Source organism: Phyllobates terribilis, unplaced genomic scaffold (assembly GCF_046119375.1).
Source record: "Phyllobates terribilis strain yellow unplaced genomic scaffold, ASM4611937v1 Scaffold_9__5_contigs__length_417890890, whole genome shotgun sequence".
In the NCBI taxonomy this organism is placed as follows: Eukaryota; Metazoa; Chordata; class Amphibia; order Anura; family Dendrobatidae; genus Phyllobates; species Phyllobates terribilis.
This window is the reverse complement of record NW_027362769.1, coordinates 303087414-303106087: the sequence shown is the minus strand read 5'-3', so window position 1 is coordinate 303106087 and position 18674 is coordinate 303087414. Positions and strand designations below refer to the sequence as shown.

General features: G+C 43.7%; 1 protein-coding gene across 1 annotated transcript in view; it reads right to left on the bottom strand.

The window, feature by feature from the left end:
• LUC7L (LUC7 like) overlaps positions 1–18674 on the bottom strand; it is a 33803-nt gene that overhangs the window by 12810 nt on the left and 2319 nt on the right. The window contains exons 3-4 of the mRNA XM_073647917.1: positions 15701–15799; positions 13271–13381 (exon numbers count right to left, since the gene is read on the bottom strand). Of these exons, the coding sequence (XP_073504018.1) occupies positions 13271–13381; positions 15701–15799 (210 nt within the window). The remainder of the gene's footprint in view (positions 1–13270; positions 13382–15700; positions 15800–18674) is intronic.

Sequence of the window (18674 nt, the reverse complement as noted above, 5' to 3'; positions counted from 1 at the left end):
CGCTCCACCACATTACTGCATGACCTCCTCTACCCCCACCTACTGTATCCTCACCCATCCCTTGTAGACTGTGAGCCCTTGCGGGTAGGGTCCTCGCTCCTCCTGTACCAGTCGCTGACTCGTTTTGTTAAGACTATGTAAATATTTTTGCTATGTATACCCCTATCACATGTGAAGCGCCATGGAATAAATGGCGCTATAGTAATAAATAATAATAAACACATCTGTGACCTGCCGGATCACTATGACGCGGTATGGGTCGGATATTCTCTCAATGTAAGTGTATGACACTGAGAAGGAGGTTCTTTAGTCTCTTTTTGAGCCTCATAGACTTTCATTGAGAAAATTTTAAAATAAAGTGACCTTCGCTCCACCAAGCAACCACTGTGTGATTCAGCAGGGAGATCGCTACATTTGTCAGTCCATCGGCACCCCTACAGCACAATCGATGGTGCCCTATGTCCTCTACCACCAACTCAATGCTCTATCAATGTGTTAAAGAAGCACTCCCACCTCACTTTTTATCCTATTAATATATTGCAGTCATCATATTATATAGAAAGCAAAAAGATCCCGGCACTCACGTGTTGAAGATCAATTCATTTATTCCACATATCAATGAACAACAAGACGTTTCAGCCCTTCCAAGGCTTTTATCAATTGATAACATGTGAGTGCCGGGATCTTTTTGCTTCATTTGGATACTATCCCTCCACGTGCACCACCTCTCAATAACAGAGTAAAACCAGTGGTGTCGTTCACACAGCCATATTGACCGAGAAAAAAAAGGTTATGCCTCTGGGAACAAGGGGAGCAAAGAACGAAAACGCAAAATGCTCTGGTCATTAAGGGGTTAAGAGGATAAAAATTTTGATGAAAGTGCTTCTTTAAGTAACCAATGTCTTACCAACTTCCCCTGCAGTTTTTACATTTGCAATTGTGTATTTTGTCATGAACTCATGAGTGGAAGAAAAGATGAACTTTGGGATTCTGAAAAACCAGGGCAGTGGAGTCGGAGAGTCGGTGTCCATTTTGGTGGTGTCTGAGTCAGTATAAAATGGACTGACTCCTAAAATATATAATAAATTGGGCACAGTAGTTCAGTGCAGGATGTGCTGTAAATGTTTTCATAAGAATTTGGGAAAGTTATTAAATGTCCTGTAAATGTCAGTCCTGTTCCTGATCTCAGGATCTTGGCTTTTAGTGGAGATGAATCTGTGCTGCACTTTATGTACACGCTCAGTAGTGAGGCCGGGCTGTGGAGTCAGGAGTCCGGGAAAGTCAGAGGTTACCGACTCCACAGCCCTGTGAAACACGCAGCACAAAACAAAAAAAAAGCAAAAATGCAACAAAAACGCAACAAGAAAAGCAGCAAAACCACCATTTTGTCTGCAGCTTTTTTTTTTACTGCCAAGAGATCAGGTTTTGGCAGCAGAAAAAAAGAAAGGTGTGAACATAGCCTAATGAGTGGGGACAAATCTCCAAAAATGTACAAAAAATACGCATCAAAAACACTATTTACGCAGCATTTTTCCTGTCAAGACATGCAGAAATTTCTGCTACAAATACTTAACATTTGCACATACCCTTACACAGTTTCATACATCTAATGTATGGGGCTGATTCATCAACATTTACACCAATTTTCTGGTGAAAACAACACTTTGAAAAGTTGTAAAATTTTTGCACAACTCGAAGTTGTGCAAAAAATTTTGCAACTCTTCACGTTTTCATGCCAGTTATGGTCAGCTATGCCAAAGTGGGTGGAGTATGGGCATGACTTTCACCAGAAATGTTACTCCAGTCCCAGGTAAAGTGCACTCCATTGAGAGGATGCGCCAAATTCATTAAAGGGGTTCTCCAAGAATACAAAAGAAAAAAACCTAAAAGGAAATTTCATAAGTAAAATCTTAAACACCTTTAATTAGCGAAAGATAGTAGTTTTCTCAAGGGAGGTAATCACTAGAGAATTAAAATGTCTGCTGCCTTGTTATACTAGCAGACACAAGTCCAAGAATAATTAGGACAGATGCATGTGAGAATGGGCAGTAGGAAGCTCTGCTTTATTTCATATGTAGCAATATGTGCTCCCAGTGGATATTCTGATTGAATACTGGAGATAGCAGGGATTCTGAAGCAAGAGTCTGCTCACACTGCTGTCCACCCTGTATCTAATACTGGAGATAGCAGGGGTGCTGAGGTAAGAGGCTGCTCACACTGCTGTCCACCCTGTATCTAATACTGGAGATAGCAGGGGTGCTGAGGTAAGAGGCTGCTCACACTGCTGTCCACCCTGTATCTAATACTGGAGATAGCAGGGGTGCTGAGGTAAGAGGCTGCTCACACTGCTGTCCACCCTGTATCTAATACTGGAGATAGCAGGGGAGCTGAGGTAAGAGGCTGCTCACACTGCTGTCCACCCTGTATCTAATACTGGAGATAGCAGGGGTGCTGAGGTAAGAGGCTGCTCACACTGCTGTCCACCCTGTATCTAATACTGGAGATAGCAGGGGTGCTGAGGTAAGAGGCTGCTCACACTGCTGTCCACCCTGTATCTAATACTGGAGATAGCAGGGGAGCTGAGGTAAGAGGCTGCTCACACTGCTGTCCACCCTGTATCTAATACTGGAGATAGCAGGGGAGCTGAGGTAAGAGGCTGCTCACACTGCTGTCCACCCTGTATCTAATACTGGAGATAGCAGGGGAGCTGAGGTAAGAGGCTGCTCACACTGCTGTCCACCCTGTATCTAATACTGGAGATAGCAGGGGTGCTGAGGTAAGAGGCTGCTCACACTGCTGTCCACCATACTGGAGATACCAGTGGTGCTGAGGTAAGAGGCTGCTCACACTGCTGTCCTCCCTGTATCTAATACTGGAGATAGCAGGGGTGCTGAGGTAAGAGGCTGCTCACACTGCTGTCCACCATGCTGGAGATAGCAGGGGTGCTGAGGTAAGAGGCTGCTCACACTGCTATCCTCCCTGTATCTAATACTGGAGATAGCAGGGATGCTGAGGTAAGAGGCTGCTCACACTGCTGTCCACCATGCTGGAGATAGCAGGGGTGCTGAGGTAAGAGGCTGCTCACACTGCTGTCCTCCCTGTATCTAATACTGGAGATAGCAGGGATGCGGAGGTAAGAGGCTGCTCACACTGCTGTCCACCATACTGGAGATAGCAGGAGTGCTGAGGTAAGAGGCTGCTCACACTGCTGTCCACCCTGTATCTAATACTGGAGATAGCAGGGGTGCGGAGGTAAGAGGCTGCTCACACTGCTGTCCACCCTGTATCTAATACTGGAGATAGCAGGGGTGCTGAGGTAAGAGGCTGCTCACACTGCTGTCCTCCCTGTATCTAATACTGGAGATAGCAGGGGTGCTGAGGTAAGAGGCTGCTCACACTGCTGTCCACCCTGTATCTAATACTGGAGATAGCAGGGGTGCTGAGGTAAGAGGCTGCTCACACTGTTGTCCACCCTGTCTATCTGATCTAATACTGGAGATAGCAGGGGTGCTGATGTGTGTTACTAAAGGACAGTACGTGGTATTTCTCTTCAGGTCACATCAGTGGCGCTTCCTGCTACACATGCCCACAGGCTCCTGTCCTAACATTCTAGTTCAGGTTTCTGTCAGTATAACAATGCAACAGCCATTTTAATTCTACAGTAAATAGCTCCCAAGACAAAACTGTTGTCATTTGATATTAAAAGTATTTAGTAATTTATTTATAATGACATTTCCATTAGTTATTTTTTTATTCTATTCCCTCAAAGTGTAGTGCACCCCTTAATGAATTTGGCACATCCTACTCCACCATGCCTGTTATTAAGACTGGTGTGTAAAAATTATTACAAATACACTGTATTCACAATCTTATTTATAACTAGATGGTTGCCCGATTCAAACGCATCGGGTATTCTAGAATATGCCCCATGCAGGATGCGACTCCCCCCCCCATATAATGTGCCATGCAGGATGTGACATCCCCCGTACAATATAATGCCCCATGCTGGATGTGACATGCCCCCCTCCCTTATAATACCCCATGCAGGATGTCACATCCCCCCCATAGTGCCCCATGCAGGATGTGACATCCCCCCTCTCTTATAATGCCCCATGCTGGATGTGACATCCCCCCTCCCTTATAATACCCCATGCAGGATGTCACATCCCCCCCATAGTGCCCCATGCAGGATGTGACATCCCCCCTCCCTTATAATACCCCATGCAGGATGTGACATCCCCCCCATAGTGCCCCATGCAGGATGTGACATCCCCCCTCCCTTATAATGCCCCATGCTGGATGTGACATCCCCCCTCCCTTATAATACCCCATGCAGGATGTCACATCCCCCCCATAGTGCCCCATGCAGGATGTGACATCCCCCCTCCCTTATAATGCCCCATGCTGGATGTGACATCCCCCCTCCCTTATAATACCCCATGCAGGATGTCACATCCCCCCCATAGTGCCCCATGCAGGATGTGACATCCCCCCTCCCTTATAATGCCCCATGCTGGATGTGACATCCCCCCTCCCTTATAATACACCATGCAGGATGTCACATCCCCCCCATAGTGCCCCATGGAGCATGTCACATCCCCCTTCCCTTTTAATGACCGGTCAGGAGAGAACGCGGTGTAAAGACGTCACCGCGCCCTCTGACCTGACACGTCACACAGCAGCAGCGGAAGACACAGGAGCTGCTGCGCAGGCACGGGGAGGGGCAAGTATGACGCCGGGTACCGGGGTCCTGAGCGAGCGGGTGGGGTGGGGGGGGGGGGGGGGGGGGAGGGGTAAGTATGGCGCCGGGGTCCTGAGGGAGCAGGGGGAGGGACAGGAGGAGAGTAGAGGAGGGGAGGAGAGGGGCGTCACTTTTACCGTCCGGAGATAAGCGGCTGTAGCCGCTGATCTCCCGACAGTAGCCGCATGGGGGTCAGCGGCGCCTCCGGTCGGGGGACGTATGCTGCGAGCAGCCGGCTTCATCTCCCGGCTGCATCGCCGCTCACCTCAGTGCGGAAGATCAGCCGCTAATGGCCGCCATCTTTTTATAAAATACCGCGTCGCTGATTGGCCGCGGCCGGACTAGTCAACGACGCGGGATTTCATGGACAGACAGACAGAAAGACAGACAGACAGGATAAGACAATTATATAGATGATCCTGAAAGCAAGCATTGCAAAAATGGTCTAATACATCTCAATTAGCTATAAAAACAATCAAATAAAGTCATACCGGTGTCTCCATCAGTCCCATAGACTAGGAGTACCACACAGAGGCACATTTGTGCAGCCAAAGCTCCATTCTAACAAGAGCTCTGATCTCAGGATCAGTGCGGTCCCAGCAGTTGGAACCCACAGCAATCAAGTTATCACCTGTCCTATGTTATCAGGCCCAGAATAATCCTTAATGTACCAATTAATTAGCACCACAAATTTATTAAATATGCTTTTGTTAAATACATCCATTAACAACCCCTTGTACCGCTACATCGAAATATAATAGAAATTTGTGTCACCAATTTTCTAAGTAAATATATTTTTAAACGTATAACCGACATGAAATGCTCACCAAATGTCAGTATCAACCCCCAGAGGAAAGGAATCAAAATCAAAAGGTGTCCATAAGTTATGTGTAATAATAAATGACACAGGGAAAAAGTATTGAACACGCTCAGTGAAATGTATTTAATACTTCCTACAAAAGCCTTTGTTGGTAATGACAGCTGCAAGATGCCAAGTATATGAAGAAACTAGTGGCATGAATTGCTCAGGTGTGATTTTGGCCCATTCTTCCACACAAAAATTCTTCACATCCTGGAGCTTCCTTGGGTCCTTCAATGAACTCTGAGCTTTAGTTCTTTCCATAAATTTTCTGTTGGATTCAGGTCAGGTGATTGGCTGGGCCGTTCTAGCAGCTTTATTTTCTCTCTGAAACCAATTGAAAGTTTCCTTGGCTGTGTGTTTGGGATCATTGTCTTGCTGAAATGTCCACCCTCGTTTCATCATCTTGGTAGATGTTAACAGATTTCTTATCAAGAATGTCTCGGTACATTCATCCTTCCTTCAATTACATGAACTTTACCAGTGTTGAATGCTTAAAAAACAGCCCCAAACTATGATGCTCCCACCTCCAAACTTCAATGTTGGTATGGTGTTTTTGGGGTGATATGCAGTGCCTTTTAGCTTCCAAACATATTGTGTATTATGTCACCCAAAGAGTTCAATTTTGGCATCATCTGACCAGACTATATTCTCCCAGTATTTCACAGGCTTGTCTAAAGGTTGTTCAGCAAACTTTAATTGAGCTTGAACATGCTTTTTGTTCAGCAATGATGAATTGCGGAGGCTGAGTGCATTACTTATGTTTTTCTTTGAAACAATTGTACCTGCTGATTCCAGGTTTTTATATAGTTCTCTACAGATGGTCCTTGGCTCTTGGACAACTTTTCTGATAATGATTTCACTCCTCTGTCTGAAATCTTGCCGGGAGCACCTGGTCGTGGCCGGTTTATGGTGAAATGATGTTCTTTCCACTTCTGAATTAAGACCCCAACAGCGCAAGCTGGAACTTTATAAGTTTACAAATTTTTCTGTATCCAATGCCATCAGTATGTTTTGCAACAATAAGGTTGTAAAGGTCTTGACACAGCTCATTGATTTCACCCATCATGAGAGGTTTCTTGTGTGGCACCTTGGTAATGTGACACCTTTTTATTGGCCATCAGTTGAACCAGTTGATATTTTTCACATAGTGGCAGGATTGCTTTCTAATTACTGATAGATTTTTGCTGGTGTCATGGCTTTTTGCACCTCTCCTTCATGTGTTCAATACTTTTTTACCCTGTGTCATTTCTCATTATTACACATAACTAAATTTATATACATCTATGGTCTGATTTCTCTGTGTGTGGATTGGATGGGTTGTTACCAATATTTGGTGACAATTTCATGTCATGTCAATAGCACTTTCAGAAATATATTTACTTAAAAATTGGTGAGGTGTTCAATACTTGTTTCGTATATATGTATTTCTTCTCTCTCCTCCAGCACAGCGTCCTGTCTGCCCACACTGATCTCGCCATGTGAGCCACGCATGGCGTCACTGCCATGCGCGACTGACAAGGAGAGATCAGCTGCCGAAAGTCACTGCTCCCCACGCCGGGACTGAGTGCGCGGGGAGCAGTGACTTCATGCTCCTTAATAGCGGCACAAAGCGTAGCCGCAGCGCAGCTCCTGCCGGGCAATCACGTGTGCTCGCTGTTAAAGGGCATGAATATAAACTCCCTCCCCATGCCCATGGGCGGAGAGAGGGTGAATATTCATGCCCTTTAACCCCTTTCCGACATGGTCAGTAATAGTACGCACCACGTGGGAAAGGCTAGTTCAGCGAGGGCACTGATTCTTACAGCTGACATGTGCCCGCAACAGCCACGGGTGAAATCGTCAATCTCTTGACAGCGGCATTTAACAGCGCCGCGCCGGAAGCGCGGCCTTAGCACCGCCCATCAGTGACCACGTCACGTGATCGCGGGTCACTGATGGGTGGGCATGGCAATCCGGGGTCTGCAGCAGACCCCTGTGATTGTCATGAAAAGAATGCTATGAGCGCCACCTGGTGGTCAGGCCTCATAGCACAGGAGCATTTCTCCTGCATACAGGTAATCTGCTCGTCGCCTGTATGCAGTAGAAGCAATCAGAAAACTGCAACTTCTAGTCACCTATGGAGACTACTGAAGCATGCAGAAAGTGTGAAAAAAATGTTTTTAAAAATTAAAAAACTATATAAGAGTTTAAATCACTCCCCTTTTGCCCCATTCAAAGTAAAATAATAAAAATAAACCCCACATACACATATTTGGTATCGCCGCGTTCAGCATCGCCCGATCTATCAAAATAAAAAAAAAATTAATCCGTAAACGACGTAGCGACAAAAAAATTCCAACGCCAGAATTAAGTTTTTTTTGGTCGCCGCTACATTGCAGTATAATGCAATAACGGGCGATCAAAATATCGGATTTATCCCAAAATGAAATCAATAAAAAAAGTCAGCCCGGCACTCAAAAAATAATCCCTCACCCGGCCCCAGATCACGAAAAATGGAGACGCTACGGGTCTCGGAAAATGGCGCAATTTTTTTTTTAAACACTTAAATAAAAAAAGATCATATACATTTTTGATGTCTACAAACTCATAATGGCCAGGAGAATAATAATGGCAGGTCAGTTTTAGCATTCTGTGAACGTGGTTAAAAAAAAAAAACATAAAAACCCACACAACTGTGGAATTGCATTTTTTTTGCAATTTCACCACACTTGGAATTTTTTTTTACCGTTTTCCAGTACACAATATGGTAAAACCAGTGATGGCGTTTAAAAGTACAACTCGTCCCGCAAAAAATAAGCCCTCACATGGCCATATTGACAGAAAAATAAAAAAGTTCTGGCTCTGAGAAGAAGGGGAGCAAAAAACGAAAATGCAAAAACGGAGATTGCTCCGGTCATGAAGGGGTTAACAGCGGGCACACGCGATCGTCCGGCAGCAGCAGGAGCCGCGGTGAGGATACACTGTGTGCCACTATTAAGGAGCATGAATATTCAGTACTCCCCACGCTCATATATTCACTTTCTTTAGCAGCGGGGACAGTGTAGGCTGCAGCAGGCGGCTCCTGCCTCCTGTGCCCCGCTCCTCTGTCGCTACCGCACAGTATGTGTATATGTATGTGTATATATACACACACACACACACACACACACACTTGTAACATGTGTATGTAAAATTTTATTTTTAATATATTACATATAGTAATACTATAAAAATACTAAACAACAGCTCCTGGAACATAGTAATTTAAAAAAATAATAGCGGCTGTGCGCTCAAGGTCCAGAATACCTTTGCCCTTAAGGGGTTAATATTACAACTATGACTAATGAATAGAAATCTGATAAATGTTGGAGCACAATGGCCCCACGTAACCTTGTTAAATACCAGAATAGACTAACCCTGACATTCATATTAGACTACCGTATTTTTCGGATTATAAGACGCACCGGACCATAAGATGCACCTAGGTTTTAGAGGAGTAAAATAGGAAAAAAAATATTTAAGCAAAAAATGTGGTCAGGATGCCCTGTTATGGGGGAGGGGGTCAGCTGCTGACACTGGTATTGGGGTAATGTCCCCCAATTCTGTTAATATCCTCCATCCTGGTATGTATGGCCCCTCCTTCCTGGTATACGTGGCCCCCATCCCCATCCTGGTACACATGGCACCCCTTGAGCCCCCCATCCTGGTACGCATGGCACCCCTTGAGCCCCCATCCTGGTACGCATGGCACCCCTTGAGCCCCCATCCTGCTGCCCACAAGAAAAAATAAACAATCATACTCACCTACTCTCTCCTCCAGCGCTGTCCCGCTCTGCTGCTGACACTCTCACTATGTGAGCTGCGCATGGCAGGGCGAACATGGCGTCCCTGCCATGCGCCCTCACACAGTGTGAGAGCGCGCACTGTACCGCAGTGCGGCTCCTGCTGCCGCTCTGCGGTCAGTGTGCTCGCTATTAACCCCTTACTTACCGGGGACGTATTAGTACGCATATCTGCGTACCGCCGGTTCAGTGAGGGCTCCGGCGCTGAGCCCTCACTGAACCAAGCACATGTCAGCTGATTCTTACAGCTGACATGTGCCCGCAACAGCCGCGGGTGGAATCGCGATCCACCCGCGGCTGTTAACCAGTTAAATGCTGCTGTCAATCTCCGACAGCAGCATTTAACGCGCGCTTCCGGGTAGCGCGTCATAAGCCCCGCCCACCGGCGACCCCGTCACGTGATCGCGGGTCGCCGATGGGCGTGCATGACAACCCAGGGTCTGCAGCAGACGCCTGTGGTTGTCATGATCTTGTCGCTATGAGCGCCACCTAGTGGTCGGCGCTCATAGCACAGGACCATTTCTGCTGCATGCAGGGGATCTGCTGGTCCCCTGTATGTAGCAGAGGCGATCGGACAGTTGCTGCTTCTAGTCTCCTATGGAGACTATAGAAGCATGCAAAAAGTAAAAAAAAAAAGTTTTTAAAAATATAAAAAAAAATAAAAAAATATAAAAGTTTAAATCACCCCCCTTTCGCCCCATTCAAAATAAAATATATAAAAAAAACCCCCACATACACATATTTGGTATCGCCGCGTTCAGAATCGCCTGATCTATCAAAATAAAGAAAGAATTATTCCGATCGGTAAACGGCGTAGCGAGAAAAAAATTCTAAACGCCAGAATTACGTTTTTTGGTCGCCGCAAAATTGCAATAAAATGCAATAACGGGCGATCAAAACATCGGATCTACCCCAAATGTTATCAATATAAACGTCAGCCTGGCACGCAAAAAATAAGCCATCAACCAGCCCCAGATCACGAAAAATGGAGACGCTACGGGTCTTAGAAAATGGCGCTATTTTTTTTTATTTTTTTTTTTACCAAATTTTGGAATTTTTTTTCACCACTTAAATATAAAAGAACCTATACATGTTTGGTGTCTATGAACTCGTAATGACCTGTAGAATAAGAAGGGCAGGTCAGATTTAGCATTCAGTGAACATGGTAAAAAAAATAAATAAAAAACAACTGGGGTATTGCACTTTTTTTGCAATTTTACCGCACTTGGAATTTTTTTCCTGTTTTCCCGTACAGGATATGATAAAACTAGTAATGGCGTTGAAAAGTACAACTCGTCCCGCAAAAAATAAGCTCTCACATGGCCATATTGACCAAAAAATAAAAACGCTATGGCTCTGGGAACAAGGGGAGCAAAAACGAAAATGCAAAAACGAAAAATGCTCCGGGGCTTAAGGGGTTAAAGACCATGGATATTCACTACAACCCATGGGAGTGGGTTTTAGGGAATATTCATGAGCTTTAATAGCAGGCACACAGACCGCAGAGCGCAGCAGGAGCCGTGCTGCGGTACAGTGTGCCGGCTATTAAGGAAAATGAATATTCCCTGCTCCTCGCGCCCATGGGCGTGTGGGGAGCAGGGAATATTCATTTTCTTTAGTAGAGGGCACAGCGCAGGCTGCAGCAGTCGGCTGCTGCCTCCTCTGCCCCGCTGCTGCTCCCCCAGACCTCCTACCAAGCAGAGCCACAGTATATACAGAGAGATAGTATTCGGACTATAAGACGCACCCCCACTTTCCTCCAAAATTTTGGAGGAAAAAAGTGCGTCTTATAGTCTGAAAAATACGGTATATACCTCAGAAACACTGTTTGCAGGTGTAATTCAGCAGAATTCAAGTAATTAAATGTTGGACCGGGAAAGCGAGTCTGATGATGCATTCTGCAATATTTTCCACAAAGACAATGTGTCTGTATGATAAAACACTTATTGCTAAAGATCCTCAGGCTCTCCGCGAACTCATAAAATCTTAGACAATGGGCTTTAATTCTTAGCCAGTGCATCACTCTATTGTGTAGGATTTGTATGTTTAGGACATATTAAGACTTGGAAGACACATTTGTATGCGATGTGTGTTGGAGGGCTTTCCCATAAGTGCCATAATGTGTTTTTATGCAAGAAAAGTGCTGTAAATAAAACTGATGAACTTCACCATACAGTCACAGCCAGTAAAGTTTGCACTCTAAGTATATAGTGGGGATAATAAGTATTTGCTACACGGCCGATTTTGCAAGTTTTCCCACCTACAAAGAATGAAGAGGTCTGTAATTTTTATTGTAGGTACACTTCAACCGTGAGAGACAAAAATCAAAAGATAAAAACCAGAAAATCATATTGTATGATTTTTAAATAATTAAATTGCATTTTAATGCATGAAATAAGTATTTGATCACCTACCAACCAGCAAGAATTCTGGCTCTCACAGACCTGTTAGTCTTTCTTTAAGAAGCCCTCCTACTCTGCACTCATTACCTGTATTAAGTGCACCTGTTTGAACTCGTTACCTGTATAAAAGACACCTGTCCACACACTCAAATCACAGTCCAACCCCTCCACCATGGCCAAGACCAAGAGCTGTCTAAGGACACCAGAGACAAAATTTTAGACCTGTACAAGGCTCGGATGGGCTACAGGACAATAGGCAAGCAGCTTGGTGAGAAGGCAATAGCTGTTGGTGCAATTAATAGAAAATGGAAGAAACACAAGATGACTGTCAATCTTCCTCGGTCTGGGGCTCCATGCAAGATATCACCTCGTTGGGTAAGGATGATTCTGAGAAAGGTCAGGAATCAGTCCAGAACTATATGGGAATACCTGTCAATGACCTGAAGAGAGCTGGGACCACAGTCTCAAACATTACCCTTAGTAACACACTATGCCGTTATGGATTAAAATCCTGCAGGGCAAGCAAAGCCCCCCTGTTCACGCCAGCACATGTCCAGGCTCGTTTGAACTTCACCAAAGACCATCTGGATGATCCAGAAGAGGCTTGAGAGAAGGTCATGTGGTCAGATGAGACTAAAATAGAACTTTTTGGTATCAACTCCACTCGCCGTGTTTGGTGGAAGTTGAAGGATGAGTACAACCCCAAGAACACCGTCCCAACCGTGAAGCATGGTGGTGGAACCATCATAATTTCGGGGTGCTTTTCTGAAAAGGAGATAGGATGACTGCACTGTATTGAAGGAAGGATGGATGGGGTCATGTATCACAAGGTTTTGGCCAACAACCTCCTTTCCCTCAGAAAGAGCATTGAAGATGGGTCATGGCTGGCTCTTCCAGCATGACAATGACCCGAAACACAGAGCCAGGGCAACTAAGGAGTGGCTCCATAAGAAGCATTTCAAAGTCCTGGAGTGGCCTAGCCAGTCTCCAGTCCTGAACCCAATAGAAAATCTTTGGAGGGAGCTGAAACTCAACGATGCCCAGCGACAGCCCTGAAACCTGAAAGATCTGTAGATCTGTATGGAGGAGTGGGCCAAAATCCCTGCTGCAGTGTGTGCAAACTTGGTCAAGAACTACAGGAAATGTCTGACCTCTGTAATTGCAAACAAAGGTTTCTGTACCAAATATTAAGTTCTGTTTTTCTATTGTATCAAATATTTATTTCATGCAATAAAATGCAAAATTAATTATGTAAAAATCATACAATGTGATTTTCTGGGTTTGATTTTTAGATTCTGTCTCTCACAGGTGAAGTGTACCTACAATAAAAATTACAGACTTCTCCATTCTTTGTAGGTGGGAAAACTTGCAAAATCGGCAACGTATCAAATACTTATTTTCCCCACTGTACATAATTAATCTTCAATAATTTAGATGGAAATACCTTAACGGCAACTTCAGCGCTAATCTCCTCCTGAGTTTCAGCGAGACGTTTCTTTGCAAGCTCAGTTCTTCTATCACATTCTGCAATGAAGGTCTCCAAATGATCCATAGCCTAAAATAGCAAATTGTACATCAGTAAGTTAACAAATAAATGTGTGTTTAACAAGCGAGCTAAAAGACAAACAGCAGAACTGTGACTGCGAAGTATTCACATTACCGACATCCTGTTTGTATGGTCTATCATCTTTCTACATGTACTCCACATAGTGGGCTAAGAGGAGTACCACTGCTTATATGCAGCGTCATAGGAAAACTCCATGCAATCAACAGAAATATATAAGGTGCACAGAACTAGAACTCAGGACATAAAGTATAGTAGCGTAAAAAAAATAACTGCATTATATAAGAGGTATGTAGAAAACTATACAGCCTATCTTCCTATCATCTAAGCCGCCCCAACACTTTATCCCCCGACAAATACACTTAACCAGCCTGCTGCTGGATACACTGCACACCGCTCAGATTACATCTTCTGCAGCACTGTACAAAATGATACAAAAAGGGGTTATAACAATAACATGAATATACATTTTCACAAGCATGGCACAACAGGAAAGAACCTGCCTGACCAGCCCTACTAGTCATGGTAAAATGAACACAACACCAAAAAAAAAAGCTAACAGGAAATCTATTACTAGCAGGATAAAATTAATTTGCAACAAAAAATAAATAAGATTGACAGCAGTTTTCCATGCACTACCTTTATAGGGACAAATACCTGCTGACCATCAGTTCATAACAGGGTCAACATATGAGCATTTACATCAACTCTATTAATTGTAGTAAAACTATGTATCTTAAGGGAATGTATCGCCTAGATTATTTTTGCTCATCTTTATGACAGGACAGCTGAGTTTTCACTATTTATATTAGATTTGTATTATAGGAACAGCCATCTTGCCTGAGCCGCTGATGGCAGCATTCAGAGATGGGCTTTACAGCAGCTTATGGACCATAACACTGCAATAGTCTGCAGATGTTCATTGACTTCTATGGGGCTTTTTTCAGTGGTTTTGTGATGGGAGGGGGAGGAGGTGAGCTGTGACCATCACTTATTGTGAATCGTCTAATTCTCTGGTATACAGGCGATATCGTTAAATGTATTTCTGAATGCGTTGATTATGAGATGACCGATGAATACTAATCTGCACAGCACAGAAAGCATCAGCCTAATATTAGTGGCCAGTGTGATAATTGCAAAAATGTCAGGTTATTTTAAAAACCTGATCTGGAAAATGAAGCTTATTTTTATCTACACTTTTCTAACCTTTCTTTACTGGGCTTATATGTGAATATTTTTTTCTGCAGCAAAGTCATGTATTTTCACAACCACTATTCAGATGTATGGAATAGTCTCCAAAACATAATATTGGCGATGTCCTCAGTGAGTCCAAGTTTGAAAACATATGATCCCTGTATTTATTTGCTGGAATGGGAAAATTAAAGTTTATCATAATCCGAGCAATAAAAATCTGGGCTAACCTGCTTGATAGCTGTAAATGATGGGAGAGAGCGACCTTAGTCAGATAAGGACTGGAAGCCATGAATCCAATCATAATACAGAACTGAATTGAAAGTGTAGCAGTGATCTTAAAGGGAAACTACCATTAATCTGAGAGTAGCAAAACATCGGGCACAAGACCTTGATTCCAGGGATGTGTCACTTAATAGGCGGTGTGTGTTCTAGTTTACATTCAATACAAAAAGTGTTTAATCAACAGGTGATTAACACTGCCAGGACTACATCTCATGTGCAGAGCAGTCCAGCTAATCAGTAACCCCGCACCCACCACTGACTGGCAGCTTGCTCACAATGCACAGTGTACACAGGAAGCTGCCAGTCAGGTGTCAGTGAGGTTATACACAGAGCAGAACGCTTAACTCTGCTACATCAGACAAAACAGGTATTCTATGAGAACTACACCAATCAGCCAGTGACATCCCTGGAATCAGGGTCTCTGCCCCTATGTAATGCTGCTATCAGATTACATAGCAAAAAACTGCTGACATATGCCCTTTAATAACTCAGACTGTTTATTTTCTGCTCTCGACATCCCCCCAGAGGAGGATTACATGTCCTGAAGTGGATATCTTTTACCTAGTTTTGTGAAGGCTACATAGCTGGTACCAAAATAATAAGCAGTACCATAATATTCACTAAGTCACACACATGAATAAACAAGCAACGGTAGAATTTCTGCAGTTATGTACAAGTCTCCTTCCAGTTTACAACCCCCCGTTCACCCAGAGAAACTTACGTGAAAATGAAATCAACATGAAGACAGGCATTTAGTCACTTCTTTATATCAGTGATTTTACAGGCATCCACACAGTTCAGTATAACACATAGAAAGAAACAAAAACAACTTACATCAAGCTCAAAGAACAGATCTTTTTCTTTACTTGCAATTTCATAATCGGCCCTCAGTGCCAAGTCATGAATCTTGGTGCACTCACCCAAATCCATCCGCTGGTGAAGAGAAAGGAAGAAAACAATGGGAACAAAGGTTTCAGGCTTTGGGTTAATGATAGAAAAGCTGAGCAACGAAAAAGCATTGAGATTTCTCTGACATTATACTTAAATGCATTTCTCCTTTATCACCCATCGGTATGATAGGTGATGTCTGACCACTAGAATGCCCCCACCTAGAAGGACCCCCACCAATCATATGAACTTCTGCGGGCCTGATAGAACTGCCACCTGCATCAGTCCTATAGAAGAATGGTGGTCACACATGTACACTACCACTCCCATTGGGCAGGAAGATTTATGTGCTTCTTAAAAGGAATCTGTCACAGGGTTTTTGCTATGCAATTTGAGAGCAGCATGATGTATGTGCAGAGACCCTGATTCCAGCGGTGTCACTTACTAGGTTGCTTGCTGTAGTTTTGACTATAATTTGGACTCCGCTTTCTATGCACAATATGCAATTAGTTCAGCTTTCGCATGACTTATCATTGGAGTGAATAACTTCACTTGGGACTAAAAATCTTTGTTGCTCTCTTAAGCCTGATCCTTCCGCTTGCGTATGTGTGTACGTACGTACATACATATATATAATATCTGTGCATATGGTGCATTTGATTCATTTCTAAAAATCTTGTAATTGATATCTACACTATCCCTGCACATTGAAGGGTGAACCAGGGATAGTGAGGGAGAATCACTGAGGAGTGGGGGCGCCATTTTGTATCCCATAGGATGGGTAGCAAGGTAGGGAAGGATCTTTAGAGCTTATTATAGGGAGTGTCCCACATGGGAAAATTCTGGATACTTGTGATTCTATATATTTGTATACTTCAAGTGTGTAGTTTTTTGGTGAATTTTAATTAAATGAATAAAGAATGAATTTTTAAGGGTAAAATTTTCTGTGTAAACCGTGTAGAAACACTGTGCATAGGCAGAAAGCTGTCAGTCAGTGGTGTGGGCGGGGCTACACAGAGCTCAACATTCAGAGAACTGGTAGCTCTGCAGCAGAGAAAACTGTGATTTTATTAAAAATAATATAACACATCCCAGTAAGTGACACATCACTGGAATCAATGTCTCTGCCCCTACGTAAAGCTGTTCTCAGATAGCATAGCAAATATCTGCTGACAGATTCCATTTAAAGTTCTCAGCACTGACAAGGCCAGAGCTGGCCATATACACAAAAGATAAAGTTCAGCAGAAATAGCCGATTTAACCATTTTGCATGATTATTGTATGAAAATTGGACATAAGCAGCCACACTGAACTTTTCCAGCCATTCATTACTTTAAATTACTACTATAGTATAAGGCTGTGTTTACACACAGCAACCATGGTGTGGCCAGAAACCCCAGTAGCGCTGTGCGGCTGCGACCTTTTCCCTGCAAAATACAGTGATAGGATTGGGAGACTGCAGCGGCACTGGGTCACCCGCGGAGCAGACGCTATATGAGAATGCAGCCTCACCAGACCATTAAAACAACTTTATCAAAAAGGTGTGGTCCTGATATATGAGGGGGCATTGGAGGATATGTGCTTGTAGAAGACTATGTTCTTCTCTTCAAGCATCACAGGGGGGACAGTCTATAAATACAGTGTGACATAATGGTTCTGCCAGGCTCACAGAATATGAATGTTTTTATTTATGCTATGGATCTGGTTCATCAACCTTGTCAGTAACGCTGTACGGAAGCCCTGAGGACCCAACGGCATCCTTATCTGCTCTTGATTAGCCGGCCTGGTGCAACATCATCGTTGAAGCGTGACATCATGCCAGAACGGCTAATCAAAAGAAGAGTTGCAGGTGTCGTTAGGCAAGAGGCGGTTCTCAGTGAATGACGTGGCAGTGAATCGATTCACAAAACTTAAACTAAAAACACTTGTTCCATGATTGTATATTAACTGACCGTACTAATTACTGCTACATTAGGTAAAATGTAACTTTAGAATAATTTTAAAAAAATGCTTCAGTGCTGGTGGTCACTCATACTGTCCAAATCCTCCTGCACATGGGCATTAAGGCAAAACCTGTGCAAAATGCTCCATACATTACATGTGTTTTTATACATTTAATTAAATGGATAAAGAAAAGCAAAAACACTGAAATTACATGCTGCGGCTTAAAAAAGAAATAAGCAATAGGGAAAAAAAAAAAAAGTAGTGTGAATGAGATTTTAGAAATCTCATTTATTTTGCTGATACAGTAACATGATATGTGAACAAGTCCTAGGAATCGGGGCACTAGAAACGGCTGCTGCTCACCGATGCTGAATACAATGGACAAGTGTTATGAGAAGAAATCAGACCCTTAGGAGGCGCCATAACAATACTATTAGGCTGTGTGCCCACGATGCGTTTCTTAAGCGTTTCCGCAGCGGCAATTCCGCTGCAGAAACGCTTAAAAAACGCTTGGTAGAAGGCCTGCCATGTTCCCCAATGATAATCCACATGTGCTGGCACATGCTGCGGAAATTTCCGCTGTGGGTTATCATTGCGGAAAAAAAAAATGCAACACTACCAATTATTTTGCGGAAGAGCTGCGCTTTTGCCACCATTGACTTGCATTGGAACTCATGGATTACACATCACTGCATCTGTACATGCGGAATCCATGTGTTTCAATGTGCAGATGGTACCCGGGTACCATAGAACCTGTAAAAAAAAGAATAAAATAAAAAATAAATATTATATTTACCTTCTGATGGCCCCCGGTGTGCTTGTCTTGGCTTGCTGGCAGATCGTGATGGACTCAAGGACCTGCGCTGACGTCATTTAGTCATGTGACGGCAGGTCCTTCAATGTACCGCGAGCTGCCGGCAAGCCGAGACACATCAAATAAAGACTCCAGGGGCCATCAGAAGGTAAGTATGATATT